Source organism: Marmota flaviventris, chromosome 12 (assembly GCF_047511675.1).
Source record: "Marmota flaviventris isolate mMarFla1 chromosome 12, mMarFla1.hap1, whole genome shotgun sequence".
NCBI lineage: Eukaryota > Metazoa > Chordata > Mammalia > Rodentia > Sciuridae > Marmota > Marmota flaviventris.
This window is the reverse complement of record NC_092509.1, coordinates 78,550,197-78,575,315: the sequence shown is the minus strand read 5'-3', so window position 1 is coordinate 78,575,315 and position 25,119 is coordinate 78,550,197. Positions and strand designations below refer to the sequence as shown.

General features: G+C 45.5%; 2 protein-coding genes across 2 annotated transcripts in view; one reads left to right on the top strand and one right to left on the bottom strand.

Moving 5' to 3' along the window:
- Kdm5b (lysine demethylase 5B) overlaps nt 1-7,489 on the bottom strand; it is a 75,689-nt gene extending 68,200 nt beyond the window's left edge. The window contains exon 1 of the mRNA XM_027945575.3: nt 7,100-7,489. Within this exon, the coding sequence (XP_027801376.1) occupies nt 7,100-7,303 (204 nt within the window). The 5' untranslated portion in view covers nt 7,304-7,489. The remainder of the gene's footprint in view (nt 1-7,099) is intronic.
- An 11,452-nt stretch (nt 7,490-18,941) lies between these two features.
- Nucleotides 18,942-24,538, top strand: LOC114100794 (alpha-1,3-mannosyl-glycoprotein 4-beta-N-acetylglucosaminyltransferase-like protein MGAT4E). Its single transcript, XM_027945609.2, has 3 exons — nt 18,942-19,044; nt 21,936-23,066; nt 24,498-24,538. Exons 1-3 carry the CDS (start codon nt 18,942-18,944, stop codon nt 24,536-24,538), a joined length of 1,275 nt encoding a protein of 424 aa, XP_027801410.2.
- Nucleotides 24,539-25,119: the final 581 nt, after the last annotated feature.

Here is a 25,119-nt window from a genome sequence, read left to right as displayed (position 1 = left end):
GGACTATTGGTGTGTGCCACCACACCCAGTTACAACTCAGATTTTTTTTTTAAAGGTAGCTACTACCACAGGCTGGGGATGCAGACTAGCGGTAGAACAATTGCCTAGCATGCACTAGGTCTTGGGTTCAGTTCTCCATCAGCATGGGGAGGGGAAAACGTAGTTACTAGTTGCTCAAACTTTAAAACCAAAAGTTGAGCCCAGCTGCTCAGGAAGCTGAGGCAGGAGAAAAGCCAGCCTCAGCAACAGCAAGGTGCTAAGCAACTCAGTGGGACTCTGTCTCTAAATAAAATACAAAATACAGGGCTGAACCCTGAGTTCAATCCCTGCTACAAAAAATAACATAAAACAAAATAACAAAAATTTGTAGCAGCAGCCAGGGATATGGCCTTCCCAAGATATAATCCCACTCACCCTAAGGGCTCCATCAATACTCCTCTTGGTGATTCCTCTTCAGGAAACCCAAACTTAATAAAAACTTTATAAAGCAGACCCCTCCAATTCCTAACATTTATTCACCTAATTATTATTATTTTTTTTAGGTTGGCAAAACTTTAAATAGGCAACATAAGCATAATGTCCAGAGCATACCTAATGCTCCCAGAAAAAGAAGAATCACACAACTTCAACACAAACCAAGCCGAAAAGATGTGCAAGGACAAAAGCAAGATCTTCCTCGTTTAGTGGTCTTTCAAACTCAGAAATGGCATTTGGAAAGAGGCACATAAGTAGGCATCAAGGAATGCAAATGCCAAGAACCTAATTAGCATTTTTATTTGGGGGCAGGTGGACTTTCCCTTATCTTCTTCTATGGCCTACATTAATGTAGGCCAATTAAGACAACAACAAGGTTACAAGAACCTACAAAAAGGGCTAATATAGCTCAGTTGGTAGACTGCTTGCCTCATATGCACAAAGCCCTGGGTTCAACCCCTATCACCACAAAAAAGAAAGGTGCCAGCAAGTCACCTTGATCTTGGACTTCTGACCTCCAGAACTGAGAAAATACATTTGGAAAAAAAAAGAACCTACAAAAAGATCCCATGGTGGTACATAAACCAGGTGATTTTTGGAGGGAAGGGGCAAGTAGTGGGGACTAAATCCAGAAGGGCGTTAACACTAAGCCACATCCAAGTCCCTTTTTATGTATCTGAGACAAGGTCTCACTAACTTGCCAGAAGATGACCTTGAACTTTGGATCCTTCTGCCTCAGCCTCCCAGCTAGTTGGGATTATAGGCATGCACCCTGGCCTGGCTCTATTTTTTTTTTTTTTTCTTAAATATTTGTTTTTTAGTTGTAGTTGGACACAATACCTTTATTTGTTTACTTTTATGTGGTGCCAAGCATTGAACCCAGGGCCTCACACATGCGAGGTGAGCACTCTACCACTGAGCCACAACCCCAGCCCCTATTTTTTTTTTAATCAAATAGTTTACAAATAATTTCTTAACTTTCTAAAAGAAAACTCCCTCAAAGGCAGATTTCTGCCTACCTATATATATATTCAAGTATCCCAAACATACTGGACTTTGTTATTGTCCCCCAAATTAAACAAATAAATAAGTTTATCAGTAAGCTATCAACCAGAAATGCTCCAATAGTTAATAGATCATAATGAAAATTAAATACTTCAGAGCTGGGGATGTAGCTCAGTTGGTAGAGAGCTTACCTCACATGCACAAGGCCCTGGGTTCAACCCTCAGCACTACCAAAAAAAAAGGGGGGGGGAGGGGGGGAGAGAGAGAGAATTAAATACTTCAAAGACCCAAAAAAAAAAAAAAGAATGAAATTAAGAGTTTATAGGGCAGGGCGCCTGTAATCCCAGACTCTTTGGAGGCTGAAGCAGGGGGATCCAAGTTCAGGGCTGGCCTCAGTGATTTAGCAAAGCCCTAAGCAACTTGGGGAGGCCTTGTGTCAAAATAAAAAGTAAAAAGGATTAGGGATATAGGTCAGGGATAAAGAGCCCCTAGATTCAATCTACAGTCCAAAAAAAAAAAAGAAAAAGAATTTAAGGGTTAATACTTTTCCTTTTTATGTATTAAAGAATGTAAACTCTGGCTTTAATAGAGAACCCTTGTTTAACACTTTACAAAGGCAATTCTATATTCATTTTACTTTTTAAAGTAAAATTTATTTTACTTTAGATTGCATGTTTAAAATCATATCCTATAATCATGGGAAGGGAAATTTTTCCAATGGGGGTGGGGACTCATGTATTTGCAATATCATTCACATTCCACTCTATTTGTTGATTAGCTCAGTAAGAATTTTATAGAGAATATGTTCCTGACTCCTATAGTACATCCCATTTGCCACTGGTAGGTCAAATTTGGATAAATATCCTCTTACACACTACAACAAATGAAGTATATTTTTGCTTTGTCTAAAGTAAATACTTGTGACCTAGACTGCAGGACTTCATTCAAACTCTTACCTTCTACTAAGTTTTTCCTCCAGGGCATTACAGTCCTAAATTTTTTTCTAATATTTATTTTTTAGTTTTAGGTGGACACAATATCTTTTATACTTATGTGGTGCTGAGGATTGAACCCAGTGCCTCAAGCATGCTAGGTGAGCGCTCTACCACTGAGCCCCAGTCCCAGCTCAATGGTCTTTCAGACCATTTGTTCCCAAATGTTGATCATGGAGGCGGAGGCAGAAACTGACTTTCCCCTCTTCATGGTCATGAATGCAGCTTCCCAGCTCTCTGTTCAGCTGAGGTGGAAGAAGCTTCTGGAGCTGGAAGAGTCTTCCTGGGCTCCAAGATAGCTGGGCCGCCGCCACCACGTGCTCTGGCCTGGAGTCTCCTGAGTGTGCTGGCATGGTGGGGGTGCTTCTCCAGGGAGGTGGAGAAGCCCGAGGGTACTAGCTATCCCTGCATTTACCCTACAATTTCCAAGTCTTCGTTAGTTTCTGAATGAGGCCATTTTCTGTTGCTATAACTAAATGCCAGAGTTGGGTACTTTTAAAAGATCCATAGCTCTGGAGGTTGAAGTCCAAAGTTGGGTGGCCCCCTCTGTTGGGCCTCTGCTGAGGGCCTCCTTGGCTGCATCACAGTAAGACAGACAAGCGGGAACCGAAATGGCCATATGCAGGAGGGGCGCCAAGCGCTGGGATGGCATGGATAGCCTTGCTTCAGACCAGCAGCGCTCTTGCAAGAACTTACAATCCTAAATTTGTCTTAAAAAGCAGTTACAAGCTAGATGTAGTGGTGCACATCCGTAATCTCAGCTACTTGGAAGGTTCAGGCAAGAGGATCACAAATTGGAGGCTGGCCTCAGCAATTTACAGAGACCCTGTCTCAAAATAAAAAAGGATGGGCTAGGGTTGTGGCTCGGCAGTAAAGCGCTTGCCTAGCACCTGTGAGGCACTGAATTAGAAAAATAAAGGTTTTATGTCCAACTACATACAACTAAAAATTTATATACATAAAAAGGATAAGGAGGTGGCTCAGTGTTACAAAGGCCTCTGGGTTCAATCGCCAGTATCCCCAGCAACAAATGTAGGTACAAATGGATACAGGGTTTCTTTGGGGAAGATAAAAATGTTCTAAAAATTGACTGAATGCACAACTCTGTGAAAATACCTCAGACCAATAAATGTACACTATAAACTGGCATGTTTATTTTAATAAAGTTAATTTTTAAAAGTAATTTCAAGTTTGTTTGTTTTTTTTTTTGTTTTTTGCTCAAGGATGTTCCTATTTTTAAGATTTAATGTGACCAAATAATAACCACAACCAAAGAAAGATCTTACTCAAAGATGCTGACTATGTTAAAACAAAGTAGTTTTTTACCTTGGCTATAAAGGTGAAGGAAAACGCTAATGACCACAGAAGTTAAAGCTGAAAAAAAGTATCCGTTGTGCCACTTGGGGTTTGATCTAAATCTCTACTTTTGGACAAAAGTGGAACTTGCCTATCTATGGCCAAATGTTAGCTGTTTTAAGGCAAGAAAGTTATTAAAGCCATCAAATATGTCCCTATAAAACTTGGAGGATTCAAAAAAGGATCTACTAAGCAGCTAACTATTCTTGCCTAATAGTTACACCCCTAAAATTAATGATCTCCAAACACCGAAAGTGATATGAAACACTCCCTCAAACACTTTAAACAGAAATCTTATTAAAAGAGGAAATTAAAATTTGCATTTTAAAGGCAATAAAACCAGAAACCAGATTAATTGTAAATTTAAAAAGATCTCTGCTGAGAAAATCTGGTTATCCTATGTATTTGATATCATTTGAAACAAAGGTTTATTTCTCTCTCTAAAACCAAAACCAGGGTTTTGAGTATAGACTTCTTGATTTATTACTTTTATCACTTTTAATCTTACTGTATTTTCACAAATTTCTGTGTACTCCTATACTCCCAACATACAAAGTAATATGAATATCCTAAGTTTTCACAAGCCAAGCAGCTCTGTACCCTAAGAAAACAGCTAAAAAACCTAAGCTATGTAAGCACCACTAATAAAGGTAAAAACAAAAGGGAACAGAAATGCTTTATAATTCTACCCTTTACCTCCTAACAAGTAAAATACTAAAGGTCCCAATGCCCCTTTTAATACAGTCACTGGTACTCCAAAAACTCAAGAAAAATCATCTATAAACATATACATTATAAAGCTATCACCATGGAAAATTTCATGTCTCTTCAGGTGATTTTTGTTGTTGTTTTTGCTGTATTTCATCTGTATGAAACCACTTGTTCACAGTTAGTTTTCCCAAAAACAGTTGCTAAAACAAAGAATGTTTACATATCTTAAGAAGCCTTTGTTCCAACAAGACCTCTCTTCAAGAGCTATAACTTCTGGAAAGATTTCCCTTTTTTTGGTTATATCAACAGCAAATAGTCCCAAACTCTTTCCATTTGGGAGAGGAGTTTGTTAAACAAAGGAGGAGGCAAGCCCCCTCCACACAAAGAAGGTCTACAAAACAGAGCACTGGTCATGTTTGTAGATTATTTGTTCCTCCTTACCCCTTCCTCAGGCTGTAGTATATAGTACTCTCAATACAAAATGGTGGCCATCATGTCTGTCTGACATTCAGGGTGGGAAAAGGCAACACAATCGCATTTTGCAAAGTCTGCCATTAGTGAGCTAGCCCAGATGAGGAAATGGGTTGCCAAAACCTAACCAGAGCAACACTATGTTTTCGGTAAAAGGGATTTATAAAAGGAAAAGAAAGCAAGATAAAGGACTTACCCCAGCCCTAGTATACCACAATACCAACATGGAGGACAACTCCCAGGAACCTAACTCGGAACCTAACTCTTCACGTTTTGGTTACCATGAACTTGCTCAGGTTGCCTAATTTCTGAATAAAATCTCATTAATGCAAATGTCCAACATTCATATTCATCCTTCCCCACATCTGCCATAAAGCTAAATTGCTGAATGTTGGAAACATTATTCTTCATGAATTAAAATCTTGGCTCTAACCAAACCCAGTGTAACTTTTGCAGGCCTCTCTACACTCTAAAGAAATGTACTTCCCGTAAGCAACAATAATCAACCTTGTCCACTTCCCTGGAAGAAACGGATCTATTTTCAAACATTTTCCCCACACCAGCTGGCCAGCTATCTTTTGAGGCTATGTTTCATCTCCATTTTAAAATTTCTCCAAAAAAAAAAAAAAAGGCAAAAAAGTCTGGAGTCCGTGTTTTTATTTTTTATTGGGGGATGGGGGCGGGGGTGGTTAAGACTTTATTCGGAGATCTCCCTCAAAAACGGCTTTCCAAAACACTGTGATTACACACGGAATCCCGGCAACTCGAAATGTCATTACAAAGAGCAAGTTTAAGGGACAAGGGGGAGGGGGGGTCTTTTTCCACTCACGGAGGGGGGGGGGGGCGGGGGAAGAGTGGGGAGAAAATTCTTAAAAACAGTAGGAAAGGCAGTTAAACCTCCTTTCAACCGTCCCAGCCCGTCCAACCGTCGTTTAGGCCAACTCCGGCTCGGACCATCCCAAAAGGTGGGCGAAAAAACAGGGGTGTCGGAGCGCATCCAGTTCCGGCTGGGGGGTGGGGGACAGGGAGGGGTTGGCCGGGTTTTCCTCCGCGGACGTTAGAGCCGTTAGGGATGTTTTGGAAGCACCCCACCCCTCACTCACAGCCCCCCGGCCCAAGGCGCTTCAGACAGGGCTTGGAGGGCTCGCTGGGTGGGCGCATTTCAGCTCGGGCAGGTTGGGAGCCAGGGGTGAAATCGGCCGCGGTCCGGCCGTCTGACATCTCCCCCACCCCATCCCACCAACCCCGCCAGGCCTCCCCCGGGAGCCGCGCGGCGCGGCCAGAAGTCGGCGTGGGAGCATCCGCGAGCGTGGGCGGGCATCAGGGCCCGCCGCCGCCTGTCCTGCCCACATCATCCCAAAAGTGCCCCCCAAACACTTGTGTCCCCCAACACACCACCGCTCCAGGCCCAACCCGCAGCTCCTCCCCGCCCCCCGGCAGCGCTGGCCGCCTCTCCCCGACCCAGGCCTGGGGGCCACCTGGAGACCCGGGGACCAGGGGGTGGGGGGTGCCCTGGTCTGGAGGGTGGGGCGCCCAGGTGAGGGCCGCTCCGGGCCGACGCCGCCACCACACAAAGGACCAGGGGCTCCCGCCGCCATATTGAAAACTTTCCTCCTCGCACGACAACTCGAAAGTCCCCCACCCCCACCCCATCACACACCCCCGCACCCCGGGGGAGGAGGCGAGGACCAGCCTGCGAAGCCCGGCCGGGCCCAGAGCCCTCCCTCCACGCCCGCGCCTCCGCTGAGCTCCGGGAGGAAACTCCCCCGCGACCACCTCCGGCTCCTGCCACCACTCCGACCGGAACCGAACCCGAACCCCCAGGCCCGGCAGCGCACCCGGCCGCCCGAGCCCGGCCGCCACCCGGCCCTCGCGTGGCATCGCCGAAGCCCCCGCTCTTCCACGCTCCTTATCTCCCACCCAGAAGAAGCCCGGGTCTTCCTCCCACTGCCTCAACCGGGCAGCCCCAAACTTGACGAGGCCTGCAGGGCGACTACTCCCCGCCCCCCGCGCCTCGGGCCTCCGGGCCCCGCGCGTCCTCGCTCCCTCCCCCAGCCACGAGCAGAATCCGGGGTGCTGGCGTGACTCACCGGCGGCGGCCGCACCTTACAGATCCCGGTCTGCTCGGCTATGGGCCGGATCTTGTGGATAAAAGCGAAGGGGTCCGCGAACTCTTCCCAGCTGGGCTCGAAGACCGGACACTCGGGAGGAGGCAGGAACTCGCCCAGCGGCCCCGGGCTCCCAAGGGGCAGAGCCGGGCGCGGGCCCTGGGGCAGCGCGGTGGCCGGCTCCATCACCGCCGGTCAAGCAGGGCCGAGGACTAGGTGGGCTCCGGGACCGCGGCTGCGAGCTCCGCTCCGTCCGAGACCTGTACTGACGCGGCTCGGGCGATAGCAAGTCCGACTTGTACTAGCAACCGCAGCACCTTGGGCTTTTTCAGCCTTCCTCCGACGACGTCTTGCCGCTAACCCACGCCGTGCGCCTCCGCCGCCACGGCGAGGAAAAAGAGTCCCACCCCACCCCCACCCCCACCCCGCGCCGAGCTCTCCGCCCCGCCCCCGAGTCGGGAGGGGCCGGGCCTTCCGCCTGGGATGGAGTCTATCCTTCTGATTGAGTTGCGCCAACATCTACTGACCGTTTACTATGTATCAGAGTTACTGCCCTTAAGAAGTTAATAGATGGGTAGAGAAGATCGGACCCACAAGGCGATCATTCAATCGTGTAGTATACTGTGCCACGATATAAGTATACACTTATATACAGGAGGGGCAGAAAGAGTATTGAGAATGGGAGAGAATTTTCCAGGTAAAAGGAACAGCTTGAACAGAAGAATAGCATGGATGTGAGACGACAACAGTAAGGATCGTAGTACTTTTGAGTACTTGCGTATCCTACTGTTCTAAATGTTTTATATGATTAATCAGTCTATACAACAACCCCATGAGTTAAGTATTCTTTCTTACATGTTACAAAAAGGAATATTAAGCAATTTGTCCAAATACATAAAACTATTAAGTGATGGGAACTATTTATTAGGAGGTAGTCGTGTTGCAGGGAAAAGAGTTATCCTCAACCACAAGGTTGGATTTGAAAGGAACAAAAGGCTCTTGAAATAATCTTGAAATCGTGGAGCTAAAATTAAGACAGTGATGCTATTGATTAGGAGGAAGAGATGCACATGCAGGAAATAAAATTAGGGATGAAGGGAAGGAACCATGAGTATTAAGGATGAATCTAGTATGTGGCATACCTGTCTGAGTGGATGTTGGCCCCTTAGCATCGCCTGGACATTCACTCAGATCATACTATACATAAAAAAGCCATTCTAGGGAAGAAGATAATGTGTTCACTTCTGGATGTGTTGAATTTGAGGTGTCTCTGGTACATACTGCTGGAATATATCCAAAAGGTTGAAAGATATAAATCTGAAGGGGGGGGGGGGGTGTTTAGAACTGGAGACATAAATCTGGGGATTATTAGCATATAGGTAATAGTTATTATGTAATGCTACTCGTGCAAAAGGCACTGTTCTAACAGTCATACTGGGAAGGTATTGCTGTTATCCCCATTTTGCAGCAAAGGCAAGGGAAGCATAGTAAGGGTAACTAATTTCAAGATATAAATATATTTGAAGCACTTTTGGGGGACGGGGGAGTATGTTTAGCCCCAGAAAAGGTGATAAAAGTTCAAAATGTTGAATTTCAACACTGAATTGATCTCCTTTATTCAGAAAGCAGCCATCTCCATGAAAGGTCTGCTTATCATGATCGCCTTGAGGAGTCATCACTGAAGCCCTACCCCTGCTTTCAGATTCTTCAAGAGTAATTTCATCAGATTCATCTTATCCTTAAGGATCTTCAATTAGATTAAAAAAAAAAAAATGAAGGGAGGGAGGGAGGGCGGAAAAGAAAAGAAGGCCTCTTCTTCATTAAACTTCCCAAAGGTATACAGCAGTCCTAGGAGATGAGATGGTAGACCTTTTCTTAGATCTCTAGGGCTTTGGGATCTGGATAAGCTTTTTCCTTCTCCCCACTGAAATAGAGCCTCAAGCAAAGGGGGGGGCAGCTGGCAACCCCATTAGAGGGGGAAAAATCAGTGTAAGATAGTAGATATGGCAAGTTATTCTGGTACAATCTAGATAGTGGATATAGAAGAATTTGTGCAGTTTTAACTTTGCTGAAAATTTTTCACAATAAAGTGTTAGGGAGAGCAGTCATTGTGTGTATTTGTGGGGCATTTCTGGAATTGATTTCCTGTCATGCGCTATCTCTTGGGAGAGCAGTAAGAATTTTGACCCTTTAGTGTTGGCATCCTACGAGCTGGGTGGGTATAACTTCGACAAGAAATCTCGATATATGTGAATAGAGACTATTATTTAACCGAAGGGCACAGGAGGAATGAGCCTAAGAAAATCTTTTTCAATTTTCAGCAGTATGGTAGAACTCCTTCTCGCTCCCAATTCTCAAGATCTCCCAATCCTGCTTCCTCCATTTCCGGTAGTGCCCCTAAAGGATGAGATACTGTAGCTCCCAGATCAGGCAGCAGCTGTTTGGCTCTGCACGCACCCGATGTGACGTTAAGGAAGGGGGCGGTTGCCAGGATAGCTAGGGGAACCTAGGGACCAGGAGAGCTCTCCTGGAAGGCGACAGCTCCCCCGCCCCGCAGAAGACGCTTCCCCTTGCCCTTTATGATGTGTGTTTACATGGGCGGAGGGATCCCTCTCCAGCTGACAGCCACACCGCGACCGGCTCTTCTTTTTTTAAAGAGCCTAGCCACAGGCCGTGATTGGCCGCGGCCCGGGCTGCATCAGCCTCCGGGGGCGGAGCCCGGGTCGCATTGTCTCTTCTGGGGCCGGCTGGACGCCCCAGAGGCCGGACCTGGGCAACCCCGGGCGGGAGGTGCCGGGGCTACGGCTCCCCGAGGGCCGGGAGCAAGGCCTGGGCGGGGCCAGATCCAGGTTCCCGGGGGAAAGCGGGGCTGCAGCCCAGGCGGCCCGAGCGGAACCAAACCCCGTTCCGAGTGCCACGTCTCCAGGAACCCCCTCCTTACTCTTGGACAACACTCCACCCCCGCCCGGGCCTCCGTCCCCCAAACTACCCCCATTTGTGCGGCTTCAGATCGTAGCGATTCATTGGTAGGATCGTCATCTGCTTTCGCTCCTCTCAGCCCCCAGACCTCACGCCCCCAACCTGCTGGGTCCCACTCCCGGCCTGCTCCCCCGGATCTGCCTTCGCCTCTAGACTCGCCCGCCCGCTGCGGCGTCCCGGAGCTTCTTCCGGTCGCCGCGATGGGAAGACCACGCTCCTGGGTTCCAAGCTGAGAGAGCGACCTTCCTCTACCTCCCCATCCCTCCGCTCACTGCCGGAGACTCGGCCAACAAATGATGGGGGGCAGGCCCGGTTCCCCAGCGGCCAGGGAGGGGGCGGCGGCCAGCACAGCACGTAGCGCACGTGTAGAGCCTGCTCTCCGCCGCCGCCGCGGCCGCCAGGGACGACTTCCCAGGGCTCCGGCTGTCGCGCGCGCCTCCCTTCCGCCCAGACTTCGGGTCTGTGCGCCTCCTAACACCCTTCCCTCCGCAGCCCTGCTGGTCCTTCCCTGGTTTCCCGAGGGTCCCGTGCACAGCTAGTGCATCTCAGCTGCTCATCTCCGATCCGTGCCATCCTCTCAGCTCACCACCTCTGATGCTCTGGAATGTTTGGTGTCAGATGTCCTCAGGACAAACCTATGGGATTTGTCTCCTTGTTTTATTTATTTTGTTGATTCCCACAATACTGGGCTCCTACCCTTCATCGCTGCACATGTGACTCGCTATGTCTTTTCTTCCACCAGTGTCCCTGTCCTCTCCTCGGCACATACGTGCCTCTTCCCTCAGATAGTAAGCCGCTAGAGGGACGGAGTGAAGTCCCTCTCGGAACCAGACACGTGGTAGACGCTTCACCAATACTGAAAGGGAGGGGAAATGGGCTTGAGTTTCTGTGACTCCAGTAAGCTGAGGATAGAGTAATCTGCTTGCCCACATGGAGCTGGAAAGAAGCTCACAGCAGATTGGAGGTGGGGCATTGGGGGCGCCCATATGGTGGGTGAACACGAGAAAATCCCGTCTTTTCTCAGTCTCCCCCGCCCAGTCCCCTGCCCTACTTAATTCCCTGGAACCCTCAACCTTTCCCTTTGGCTGCACTGGTCTCTTCTGTGGGACTTCAGTGCTCCCTGTTCTGCCTCAACTCCAGCTGTGGAGGCTGCAGTTCACACCAGGGTAAAGGTTTCATTTCTGTCCTTAGGAAGCTGAGTATAGGTCTTAAGGAGGCTCCTGGTAACTAAATACCTTTTCCTCCTTCCCATCTCCTCTCCCTCTCCAGTCCTGGCTCTTCCTTTCTTTTTATTCTGTTGTTGGGGATCATACCCAGGGCCTTCTGCATAGTAGGAAAAGGGCTATACCAAGAGTTACACCCACCAGCACCTTCTCCAGTCCTGATATCTCTTCCCTGCTGACTCAGCCCAACTGAGATCCATGGTGACTGCACCTTCAGTCCTAAACTTTGGCTTACTTGGGTGTGGAACCTAAAGGGCTAGACCCTGGTATGGGTCAGGCACTGGCAAATGGGATGTTCCCACGGTGCCTGCTACCTTAGCTACCATGCCTATAGGAGGGGCAGAGTAACACCAGGGCTTCCAGGTGTGCCTTCCCATTCCGGTTTGGCCACTTTAGAGGCTCGGAACTCCCAAGGAGCAATATTGTGAATGTTTCTGAGAGAAGCTTAGAGGGAACCCCACATTCCCCAATAGTCCTGCAACTCCACCACCAGCACCCCAACTCAGGTCTCAGAGTTGAGGGGACCCTGTCAGTATGCTCAATGGCCTTGGATAGCTGGAATGTTTGGAATTCTCTGTATCTGGGATGAAAGACTTTAACAGGATAAAAGACTGCAACACTATGTCAGAACTTGAGAGAGCACCACCCCATTTACCTTGCCCCTTTGAAATTCTGCATTCAACCACATCATGCTGAGCACAGCGTCTGACAGAGTAAATGGTAAATGCTCATTCCCCTTTTTCTCTTCCTTGGCAAGAAGGGGTGATTTGTGAACACCTGAAAATAACATTCTAACATGAATAAGACAGGGCCACCAGCCAGGAGTAATTCACAGTCTACTTGACTGAACTTATGAAGTTTGTGGTATTATTGTCATCATTTTTCAGATAAAGAAATTTTCAGAAAGGCTGATCAGCCAAAATCATACTGATAATAATAGCAGGGCCAGGACTAGAATGGCCATCTTTGTACCTGCCTTTGATTTTCCCTAAACACCAGGCTGACTGTTCTAAAGCTAAGGAAAAAGGACATAGAGGCCTGATCTCAAGTTCACCACCAGCTGCCCCATAAACTGTCAATAACCATTATTTCCTGCTAGGCTACAGTGGCTTCAAATGCTGACTCATCTCACCAGGCATGGTGGGCGGCACGTGGCTGTAATCCCAGCAATTCAGGAGGCTGGGGTAGGAGGATCACAAATTGGAGTCCAGCCTCAGCAATTTAATGAGACTCTGTCCCCAAATAAAACATTAAAAAGAACTGGGAACAGGGGCTGGGGATTTGGCTCAGTGGCAGAGCACTTGCCTCGCACATGTAAGCCACTGGGTTTGATCCTCAGCACCAAATAAAAATAAAGATATTGTGCCCATCTATAACTAAAAAATTAAAAAAAAAAAAAGAACTGGGGACATAGCTCAGTGGTAAAGCACCCCTAGCTTCAATCTCCTATATCAAAACGACAAAACAAAACTCAAATACTGTCAAGTGCAGTGGTTCATGCCTATAATTCCAGTTACTTGAGCACCCAAGACAAAATCACAAGTTCAAGGCCAGTCTTCACTATTTAGCAAGACCCTGTCTCAAAATAAGAGAACTGAGTGGTGGCCCATGCCTATAATTCCAGCAACTTGGGAGGCTGACACAGGAGGATCACAAATTCGAGGCCAGCCTCAGCAATTTAGTGAGAACCTGTCTCAAAATTTTTAAATGGGCTGGGGATGTGGCTCAGTGGTAAAGCATCCCTGGGTTAGAGGTCCAGGACCAAAAAACAAAGACCTCAGTGCTTTCTGGGGCCTAACAAATACACTAGTGAAGTCAGTCACATAGAGTCTATGGAGAAGTGAGAATGCATGTCCAGCTACTGCTCAGACCATCACTGCATAGACAAGGGATTGCACCAAGTTCCAAGTTTTCCATGAGAAGCCAATTATTTAGGCTTTCATGTAAGCAATGCCAATATTTCAATGTTCAATCTTTATTCACATTTTTCAAACACAGCAAAAAAAAAAAATATATATATATATATATATATATATATATATATATATATATATATATATATATATATGGCTTTAGTCTGACTATGTTCTGTGTGGAACCCACTCCCTCTCCACCTGCCAGCAGCCACCAGTGGGAGGATGAGTTTGAGTCCTTTAGCAGAGACAATGGTTGCCAAGGGACCACCGGCTGAGCCACAGGGAGAGAGGCAGGACCAGAGGTGCCTCATTTCCCATTCTTATCCCAAGGTGTTCTATTCGTGCTCCTAGGCCTTGAGGAGGACCCTGACTTCCAGCTAAGTCAGAATCACACTAAAAGTGGCAACTGGCACTATGTGGCAGGTGTCCTACCCATAACAACTATGTTGGTGAGGAGCCTAGAAGATGTCACAGGTTGGTTGTTTTGTTTTGTTTTGTTTTGAACACTATGGATTGAACCTAGGTGTGCTTAACTACTGGGCCACATCCCCAGACTTTTTTTTTTTTTTTTTTTTTTTTTAAGACAGAGTATCGCTAAGTTGCTTAGGGCCTCACAAAGTTGCTGAAGCTGACTTTTTGGGGGGCTAGAGATCAAACCCAGGGCCTTGAGCATGCCAGGCAAGCACTTTATCAACTGAGCTATATCCCCAGCCCCTGAAGCTGGATTTTGACCTTGGGATCTTCCTGCCTCAGCCTTCCTCGGAAGCCTTGGAATTACAGGTATGTGATACCACGCCCAGCTGAGCTTTTTCATATCGATTTTTCCCCTCCCTTTTTTTTTTTCCCCCCTCCTGCAAATCCCTCAGAGAAGTGGGAATCTGATGGCAATATCCAGAAAGGTTCTCAGAGTGAAGAATCCAAAAGCAAAACCTAACTGGAGTTTAGAAATAAGGGGAGATGGACCTTTCAAACATGAGGGAAAAGAAAGTGGTGCTGGCCTCTCCCGTTGCAAGTGCTAGTTCTTCATACGAAAGAGCTAACATTTATTGAGTGCTTGCTATGTGCCAGGCATCTTTGTAAGGATGATCTGTTTCCCTCTTCATAAAAACTCTTAAGGCCATCGCTATTATCTTCTTTTGATATATGAGGAACTGGGGTTCAGAGGGGCTGAGTCATGTGGCCAAGGCCACATGGACAAGAAGTTTAGCAGAACCAGATTCTGGCCCAACTTTCTAAGTCCAGAATCCAAGCTCTTAACCATCATGCGTCTACTGCCCTTCTCTAATACTGCCCAGGCCTCCTGGCACTGCTATGCCCCCCAGCACCTCATGTGGTATTTGCTGAAGAATAAATGACCCCTTACTACTATCAAAGGGTTCCTAATAATCAGTGACTTGATAAGAACTGTTGAGCATGATTGTACTAGACCAGTATAATTCCAAGTGCTAGTTATAGCGTTGAATAAAACAAAGTCCCTATGCTTCAGGGGCTTATATTCTAGATGCCACTGTGCCTGCTGATTTCAAATTTTTAAAGATCTCAGACCATCCGTCGTGTAGAGGATGGATTACAAGAGAACAAGGGTGGAGGTGAGAGACCAATTAGAAAGTGGTTGCAATAGCCCAGGCAGGAGGTGATGCTGAAAGGGTCAAATTTTGGGAAAATGGTAACAGGTCTAAATAGATTGAATATGGGATGCTAAGAAGAGAGAGGCATTAAGGATAACTCCTAGACTTTTTTTTTTTCTGAGTAATCAGGTACATGGTGGTGCTGTTTACTAAAAAGAGGGAAACTGGGTCAATGACTCAGGAAGTAAGCAGAATCTATAGTTTTATTTTGGTTTTGTTAAACTTGAGATACCTCTTTGATTCCAAGTTTATACACACACAAAAAAATGTTGAAATACCTCTTACTCATACAAATGTTTATTATTTTATTATTATTGTTAGTATTATTCTTTTTATTCACACAAATGAATAATCAAATTGGAGCTCAGAATGGGGGTCACAATAGGAGTCAGGGCTGGAGATAACAGTTGAGAATGCCAGGCACGGTGGTACACACCTGTAATCCCAGCAACTAGGGAGGCTGAGGCAGAAGAATCACAAGTTCAAAGCCAACCTCAGCACCTTAGCGAGGCCCTAGGCAACTCAGCAAGACCTTGTCTCTAATAAAATATTAAAAAGGGTCGAGTGAGATGGACACCATTACCCTAGGTACATGTGTGACTGCATGTATAGTGTGACGCTACATCATGTACAACCATAGAAAAGTAAAGTTGTGATGCAATTGTGTATGATGAATTAGAATGCATTCTGCTGTCATATATACCTAATTAAAATAAATCAATTAATTAAAAAAAAGTTTTGGGAGTTACCTGATATACACAGACAGCCACTGAGCTACAGACACTTATATGGCACCTGGGTAAAATCGCCCAGGGAGAGTGTGTATGAAGAGAGCCAAGGACAGAGCCCTGGGACCCGTCTACACTGGCAGGTTCGAAAGAGGATGAGGCAGAAAGGAAACTGGGAAGAAAGGTCCAGTGCAGCAAGAGTGGGTGAAGAGAAAAATTGTTTCAAGGCGGAGGCAGTGGTCAGCATGTCAAGGCTGCAGGGAGGTTGCGTGGGATGAGACAGAAGGTGAAAGGAAGTGGGCAAATCAAGAAAGGCAACACTTTCAAGGGCTTTTCGGAATAGAGTTTCAGAGCCATGGGACAGAACTTGAGAACATGAATTCAGGGAGGCATTTTGCTTTTTGTCTCCCCTGCCCCCCATTGGGAGATAAATCTTCTTTCCATAGTGGTGGGAGTGGTTCACTAGAGCGGACAAAGGGGTCATCCAAAAGAGAAAGGATAAATGCAAAGAGCTTGAGGTTGAGGGAGTGGAAGTCCAGGCCAAGTATGTCTGTGGAGCCAATGGCAGAGAAGGAGGGAATATGGCAGAGCAGCAAGGAAACAGAGGACATGGGGAGGGCAGCGTTGGCGAGTCTCTCTCCTATTTTCTCTGTTGAAAGATACAGTACTAGCCAGGCATGGTGGTGCACGTCTGTAATCCCAGGGCCTTGGGAGGCTGAGGCAGGAGGATCGAACCAGCCTCAGCAAAACTGAGGCACTAAGCAACTCAGTGAGACCCTGTCTCTAAATAAAATACAAAATAGGGCTGGGGAGGTGGCTCAGTGGTCGCTTGCCCCTGAGTTCAATCCCCTCCCCGCAAAAAGATACAGTCCTACTGCAGCTGATCTTGACGGTGAAAGCAAATGAATAGCTCCCAATTATGAAGGATAATCTTCTCACATGTAAGTCCTGTGCATGCGTCCCTGTGATGCTAGGGAGTAGGTGGCAGGGACACAAGAGTAGCATCACAGAGGGAGCTGAGCTCAGGGGTGGAAACCTGTGGAGACCCCAGATGGCTGTGCTCAGCCTCACCCTCTGTTCTTTACTCACAGTGACTGACCCTCATCACCCCTGCTCCTCTTATTCTTTCTCTGCTCCACCTTCCAGAAGTCTGTTATCCCGTGGGCCCAGTGAGAGCAATCCTCCCATGTGACTGGTCAACATGGCAAGCAGGACAGAAGGGGGACACAGCTATGTCTGTGGGGGTGAAATCCTTTAACTGACATTGTAAAGCCTTCTTATTCTCTCTGTGCATGTGTTCATGGTCTAGAGAAGTCCCGTTCTTTCCCAGGAAAGTTTGTATCTGAGTCACCTGGGCTACAAAAAGTCTTTACTAAAGGAATTCAGGTAAGAACAGCTTTCTGTAAAGCCTACGACTACATGTATTATTTTTATAGCTCATCACTCTGTAAGTACTATTTTATAACTCTAATTTAAAAACTACATGGTTAAAGGAGAGAAACTTGTTAACCTCCACCAAAATACTAAAGTGGGAGGCTTCCCTCAAAATGGGGGACATCAGAGAATAGTATGGTCTGTGGGGCATAAAAATCACTGATTACAGTTTCTTTTGTGTATTGAGCATGCAGGGGAAAAAAATGAGAGGGGTGATGAGGTATATTAAAGCCTTTCCTCTGATAATCCAGAAGCCATCAGAGAAACACATTCTCACTTCAGAAAAGACACTAAAGAGGAAGAGGGCAGCATAGAAGTACTTTTGAGGCTGAGGTGGCCTGAATAACCCAAGGCTCATGAAAAAATTTTTTTACTCTAAGTTAACAGAATCAAGTTTTAATCAAGTTCTGGAAGATTAAAGATTGGATTTAATTAAGGGTGTCTTTTTTCTTAAAAATAAAGCAAGAAAAGCACTATTTTGGCATAGGATTGAGCAACACTTCAATTTTAACTATTTTAATAAATAGTTTTATTTTTGTTTTAAAAAGCGTTGTCTGGGCTTCAGTGCCACATCTGTAAAGACCCAGAAAGCCTTTATCATCTCCCAACAAATGGATGAAGTGAAGTTAGCAAACCAAACATCATCACAGGACAGGTCACCTTTCCTGTTGTATTTATTTTTTCTTTCAATATTGGGGATTGAATTCAGGGCACTCTACCACTGAGACACATCTCCAGCCCTTTTTATTTTTTATTTTGAGACAGGGTCTCACTAAGTTGCTGAGACTGGCCTTAAACTTGGGATCCTCCTAAATCGCTGGGATTACAGGTGTGCACCACCAAGCCCTGCGTGATCTTCCTTCATGAGGCAGCAAATAAAGCTGTATTCTCTCCATGTAGATTTCTAGATCAGATAAGAGAGTGCATTTGGACAGAAGTTAAGGATGATCATGAGGTAGGCCAGAATTTGGGGGGTAGGGCAGACAAACCAGGAGCCTTCTGGAAGGATAGAAGGGAAGATCTAGGCATGGGCAGGAGGGGAAGAGTCCTCCAGTTTTACATGTTGACATTTTTTTTTTTTTAACATGTGGACTTTTTGTTACAGGACCCACATCCCAACGCAGCAGGTACAATGTTGGGGTCCACCAGGCGATGCTTCCTAACCTCAGTGGGGATCCTGTGGCTCTTCTTCATTTTGAAAATCCCTAGGGAAATTGAAGATGACCAAAAGATGGTGACTATTAAGGGCCAAGTAGCAACCCTTGCTCTCAGTTTGGGAATTGGGGATGTAGTTTGGCAATAGTGAGGACTGCCGCAGTCTGGCTGGGCACACAATAACCGAGCCGCCATAAAGCCTTGTAGGTTCAAACAGCAACTCTTTATTCCCAAACTCTCACCGGCACTCTACCCACACTTCCCGGGAACACACTCCCTCCACCAGGCTCCGGGCTCCCTCGAGAACTCAACCGGAACTCCAAAGTAGCTGGATCCGCCCTAATCCCAGCAGGATCCGCCCTAATCCTGAGAGCAGGGTCACCTTTCAATCATTCCCTCTAGCAAAATGCCAGGGTCATTCTGACTAAACTGTGGCTGTCAACAAGGACAAGCAGATTCCCCAAAGCACCTGGGCTTTCCTTTTCCCTATACCTTTCCACCAGAGAACAGGGAGCTCCAAAGAGAATTGGGGTATGGATCTGGGCCCATTAGTTCCTAAAGAAGCTGCATGTATTTTTTAAAGAGGGAATGAAAACCGCTTGGGCCCTGGATCCTTTGACTCATGACTGGGACATCCCGAAAATATGCTGGAGAAGGTGGCCCACTCCACCACTTTCCCTAGAAAAGCTTATGGGTCACCACTGGAAGCGGGGTACGTTTTCTTTTCTTAAAGAAAGGAGGTGTATGCTTTGCCTTTGTCGATGCCCCAGGAGACCAGTAGCAGCCGTAAGACCCAGAGACCACTAGAAGACTGGCAAACCATCACCTTCAAATATCTGGAAAAAATCCAGCGCAAAAGAAAGAGTGAGTGTTGAGGAGGGGAAGGATGGTACCAGGAAGTAGGAACGTAGGGGAGGTAGGGAGGAAGGAAGTGAGAGGAGGAGAAAAGGCAGGAGTATTTCAATCTGGCAGACAATTCTCTCCCCACTCCCCAAGGCATTTACCTATCAGGAGTATGAGAAGAAGGAAAAGATAAATAAATATAGAATAAATATGTCAATCACATAAAACATTACTGAACATTACACTGTATTTACTCTCATCTTCAAGAGTGTACCTGTTTATATTAGGTAAACAACGAGGAGCATGAGTCTCCTTATTTTATGGAACTTAATATTTGAGTTTGCAATTATGACTGATAACCTAGGAATGAATGACTATGTGGCTCTATGCAGTGGTGCATGGCTGTAATTCCAGAAACTCCAGAGGCTGAGGCAGGAGGATCGCAAGTTCAAGACTAGTCTTAGCAATTTAGTGAAGCTCTAAACAACCTAGTGAGACTGTCTCAAAATGAAAAATAAAAAGGCCAGGGTTGTAACTCAGTGGTAAAGCACCCTTTGGTTCAATCCCAGTACCAAAAAAAAAAAAAAAGTATGAAGTATTAAAAAGAAATGAATTGAGGTTGAGTTTATCTATATGCTTAGGTAGAAAAATAATAAAATACATAACTGAAAAAAAGTTGGAATCACTGGAGAGAAAAAGATAAAATATTTATAAGAAGGTGGTGCAATCATTGGATAAGAGAACATTTGGATCAGAAGGGGTCTTAACCTGGCATAGTGGCACATGCCTATAATCCCTGCAACTCAGGAGGCTGAGGCAGGAGGATCACAAGTTCAAGGTCAACTTGCCCATGTTAGCAAGATGCTATCTCAAAATAAAAAGCAAAAAAAGGGATGGGGGTTATAGTTTAATGGTAGAGTGTCCCTGGGTTCAATCCCAGTACCATGAAAAAGGAGGAGGGGGCTAGTGTGTGTCTAAGAATCACATAGTCCAAGTCCCTTGGCTTTATGGATTTAGAACTAAACATACAGGTGAAAGGACTTGTTGAAGACCACAGTCGGTGGCACAACTGGGACAAGAACTTTGGGCTCCTGATTTCTAGAGAAAATCCTTTTTCTAATACACTGTCTTCAAATGAGACTTTTGAGAAGATGAACTGGGTAAAAAAACAAAACAAATCATAATAACTATAATAATATCTATTATTTATTGAGCACATAAACCATATGTCTCAAACTTTAAGGTTTAATGATTCAGAGGATCCCTTAGGGACTTAGCTTCACTTAGCTTAGTACTCTCATGTGTATACATCATCTGGTTTTATTATTTTTTTAAAATATTTTTAAAATTTTTTTTAATTGATGATAGACCTTTATTTATTTATACATGGTGCTGAGAATCGAACCCAGTGCCTCACATATGCCAGGCAAGTGCGCTACCACTGAGCCCCAGCCCCAGCCCTGGTGTTATTGTTAAAATGCAAATTCTGAGCTAAAGGGCAAGATTCTGGATGTCTAGCTTGGCACGATGGTGCTTGCCTGTAATCCCAGCTACTCCAGAGGCTGAGGCAGGATTGCAAGTTCAATGCCTGCTTGGGCAAGTCAGTGAGACCCTGTCTCAAAAGATTAAAAGGACTAGGGAGCCAGGCACAGTGACACATGCCTGTAATCCCAGAGGCTCAGGAGGCTGAGGCAGGAGAATCTTGAGTTCAAATCCAGCCTCAGCAACTTAGTGAGGCCCTAAGCCACTCAGGGAGACCCTGTCTCTAAATAAAATACAAAAAAGGGCTGGGGATGTGGCTCAGTGGTTGCATGCCCCTGGGTTTGATCCCCAGTAACAACAACAACAAAAAAGACTGGGAATGTAGGTCAGTGGTAGAGTACCCCTGGGTTCAATCCCTTGAACTACAAAATAAATATATAAATAAGATTCTGTGTGTCTAATAAACTTGTAGATGAGGCCCACATTTCTGGACTAAGAACCGCACTTTGAGTAGTCATGATATAAACATCACCTCTACCAAAGGAAAAAAAAGATGAGAAATAGCATAGAGAAGAGAGAAGGTCCTCAATGACATCCCCATCTGCACTTTATTTATTTATTTATTTATTATTTATATATAACAGCAGAATGCATTATAATTCTTATTACATATATAGAGCTCAATTTTTTTTGAGAGAGAGAGAGAGAATTTTTTTTTAATATTTATTTTTAAGTTTTCGGCAGACATAACATCTTTGTTTGTATGTGGTGCTGAGGATCGAACCCAGGCCGCAGGCATGCCAGGCGAGCGTGCTACCGCTTGAGCCACATCCCCAGCCCTAGAGCTCAATTTTTCATATCTGGTTGTATATAAAGTATATTCACACCAATTCGTGTCTTTATACATGTACTTTGGATAATAATGTCCATCACATTTCACCCTCATTAATGACCCCATGCCCCCTTCTTTCCCCTCCTACCCCTTTCTCATGAGCAATAGAGTTCCTCTATTGCTCCCATGCTCCCTCTCCCTATCCCACTATGAATCAGCCTCCTTATATCAGAGAAAACATTTGGCATTTGGTTATTTGGGATTGGCTAACTTCACTTAGCATTATCTTCTCTAACTCCATCCATTTACCTGCAAATGCCATGATTTTATTCTCTTTTACTGCTGAGTAATATTCCATTATGTATAAATGCCACATTTTTTTTATCCATTCATCTATTGAAGGGCATCTAGGTTGGTTCCACAATTTAGCTATTGTGAATTGTACTGCTATAAATATTGATGTGGCTGTGTCCCTGTAGTATGCTGTTTTTAAGTCCTTTGGGTATAGATAGAGGAGAGGGATAGCCGGGTCACTTCTTTTGACAAGCCTCACTACCACTTGTACACTGATAATTGTCCCTATTTTACCTCTCCTTAGCATGGCTCACAGTGGGGATCTCCTCAGCATCACAATGGACTCCGAATGGCCTCCTGTACACATTGGTCTCCCTGTACCAAGCCTCCTCTCCAGAGGAGGAGAAACACCTCACTGTACTGGTCCACCTGGCAGATTCTGACCTCCTCTGGCTCAAAGAAACCATTGCCCAAATTTCAAGACTCTTCAGTCCACAGATCTTGGCAGGGCAGTTGCTACTGATCCACGCTCCATCTGATGTCTATCCCTCTGTGAATGGCACCCAGAATGAGGCCAGTCGTGAGGAATTGTACTCCAAGCAGAATGTGGATCATGCCTTCCTCATGAGCTTTGCCACAAATCTCTCTACTTACTTCCTGTTAATCGAGGACAATGTCTTTTGTTCCCCCAACTTTGTCACCCAAATCCATTCACAGGTGGCCTCCATGAAGTCCAGTCCGTGGGTGATACTGGAGTTCTCGGACATAGGCTTCCTTGGCAAACTCTTCCACAGCAAGGACCTCCCACTGCTGGCCCATTTCCTGCTCCTCTTCCACCAGGAGAAACCCCTTGACAAACTGCTCCTTCATTTCCGCACCCTTATGGTCCAGGAGAAATCAATCATCTGCAGACCATTTCTCTTCTATTACAGGATGTCCCACCCCACCTTTGATGACAACCAAAAGGCCACGCTCCATCGGGAAACCGACCCTTTTGGTCCCGACAACCCCCCTGCTGCCGTTTTCACAGATATGACAGTTTCTAATGTCCACTTCCCCTGGGAGGCCTACACTCTGGATGAGTCCTACTTCTGGACGCACGATGTTAATGTAGGGGACCACTTGACCGTGATCTTGAACCATCCATCGAACCTGAGAAAAGTGCAGGTGATGACAGGCTCCATCATGGAGGGAAAGTACGCCCTGAAGAAGGGGCAGGTGGAGCTGGGCTACGACCCCGAGGGGATGCCTCAGTACTGTGCCTCATTTTTCGTGCTGGGCCATCTGGTGGAGGGGCAGCTGTCTCAGGAGATAGTTCCGAAAAGCATGGGACACCAAGTGAACTGTGTGAGGCTGGTGGCCAAAGCCAAACAGGATGGTGGCCTCATGATCAGGCACATCTACCTCTGGGAAGAAAAGGCCAAGAAGGAAAAGCTCATCAGAGACGGTGATACATCATTAAAAGTATGAAAAAATTAAAGTCATGAAGCCATTTCCTTCTAGCCTGTGTGAGTAACATAGGAAAGGTACAAGGGAATGATGAGGAAAGGGGGTCACAAGTTCCAGACAAGCCTCAGCAACTTAGTGAGACCCTGCCTCCAAATAAAATGTGGGATCTGGGGGAGTAGCTCAAGGGTAGAGTGCCCCTAGGTTCATCCCCAGTGTTCCGCCTTTACCCTGAAAAATAGGCAAAGGATTTGGATAGACAGTTCTCCAAAGAAGATAGCAAATAAGAACATGAAAAAAATGTGTTTCATGATCATTCGTCACTGGGGAGCTGGCGCAATGGTGCTCACCTGTAATTCCAGCTAGTCAGGAGGCTGAGGCAGAAGGATAACAAGCTGAGGCCAGTCTCAGCAATTTAGGGAGACCCTGTCTCAAAATAGAAATTAAAAAGAAATGAGGATCTGGTGCTAAGGTTGTGACTCAGTGGTAGAGCACTCACCTCTCCTGTGTGAGGCACTGGGTTCAATCCTCAGCACCACATAAAAATAAAGGTATTGTGATCACTTAACAACCAAAAAATATTAAAGGGGGGGAGGGGGCTAGGGATCTAATTCAGTGGTAGAGTGTCCCTAGGTTCAATGTCCAGTACCAAAACTCCCTCCAACCTGCCCCCCAAAAAACAACAAAAATGAAATTCTACTGATACTCATCATGATGGCTATAATTGAAAAACAAGGTAAATTAAAACTACTCTAAGATACCATCTCACTCCAGTAAGAGTGGCAGCCATTATGAAGACAACAATAAGTGTTGGCGAGGATGCAGGGAAAAAGGCGCACTCATACACTGCTGGTGGGTCTGCAAATTGGTGCAGCCAATTTGGAAAGCAGTATGGAGATTCCTTGGAAAACTGGGAATGGAACCACCATTTGACCCAGCTGTTCCTCTTCTCGGGACTATACCCAAAGGACCCAAAAACAGCATATTACAGGGACACAGCCACATCGATGTTTATAGCAGCACAATTCACAATAGCTAAACTGTGGAGCCAACCTAGATGTCCTTCAGTGAATGAATGGATAAAAAAAAATGTGGCATTTATACACAATGGAATATTACTCAGCAATAAAAAATAATAAGATCATGGCATTTGCAGAGAAATGGATGGCATTAGAGCAGATTATGCTAAGTGAAGTTGGCCAATCCTCCAAAAATGCCAAATGTCTTTTCTGATATAAGGGGGGTGACTCAAAATGGGGTTGGAAAGGAGAGCAAGGGAGGAAGATTACCTCTAGATAGGGAATAGGGGTGGGAGGGAAAGGGAGGGAGAGGGGAATAGCATGGATGGTGAAAGGAGACCTTTATCACTATACAAAATACATGTATAAAGATGTGAATTTGGTGTCAACGTACCTTATATATAATCAGAGATATGATAAATCATTGTATAATGGTGAATGAAGAATTGTAATGCAAAATAAATTTTTAAAAATCAAAAAAAAAAAGAAAAACAAGGTGATGGAGCTGGGGTTATGGCTCAGTGATAGAGTGCTCACCTAGCATGTGAGAGGTTCAATTCTCAACAGTAAAATGAAAATAAAAGCCCATCAACCACTAAAAATTTTTTTTTAAATAAAAATTTAAAAAAAAAAGATGGTCTTGGTGATGTACACCTGTAATCCCAGCAACTTGGGAGGCTGAGGCAGGAGGATCACAAGTTTGAGGCCAGAGTGGGGAATTTAGGGAGATGTTATCTCAAAATAAAAAATCAGGGTTGGGGGATGTAGCTCAGTGTAGAGTCCCTGGGTTCAATCCCAATGCCACATACACACAAAAAGTGCTGGTGAGGATGGGCACCATCATACATTTCTGGTATAATGCTTTGGAAAAATGTTTAGCAGTTCCTCAAAATGTTAAGCAGAGTGGCAATATGATTCATCAATTTCACTCCTAGGCTTCTACTCAAGAAAATGAAAACCAACATTCATGACTTCTACACAAATGTTCATAACATAATAACCCAATACACGGGACTATCAGCT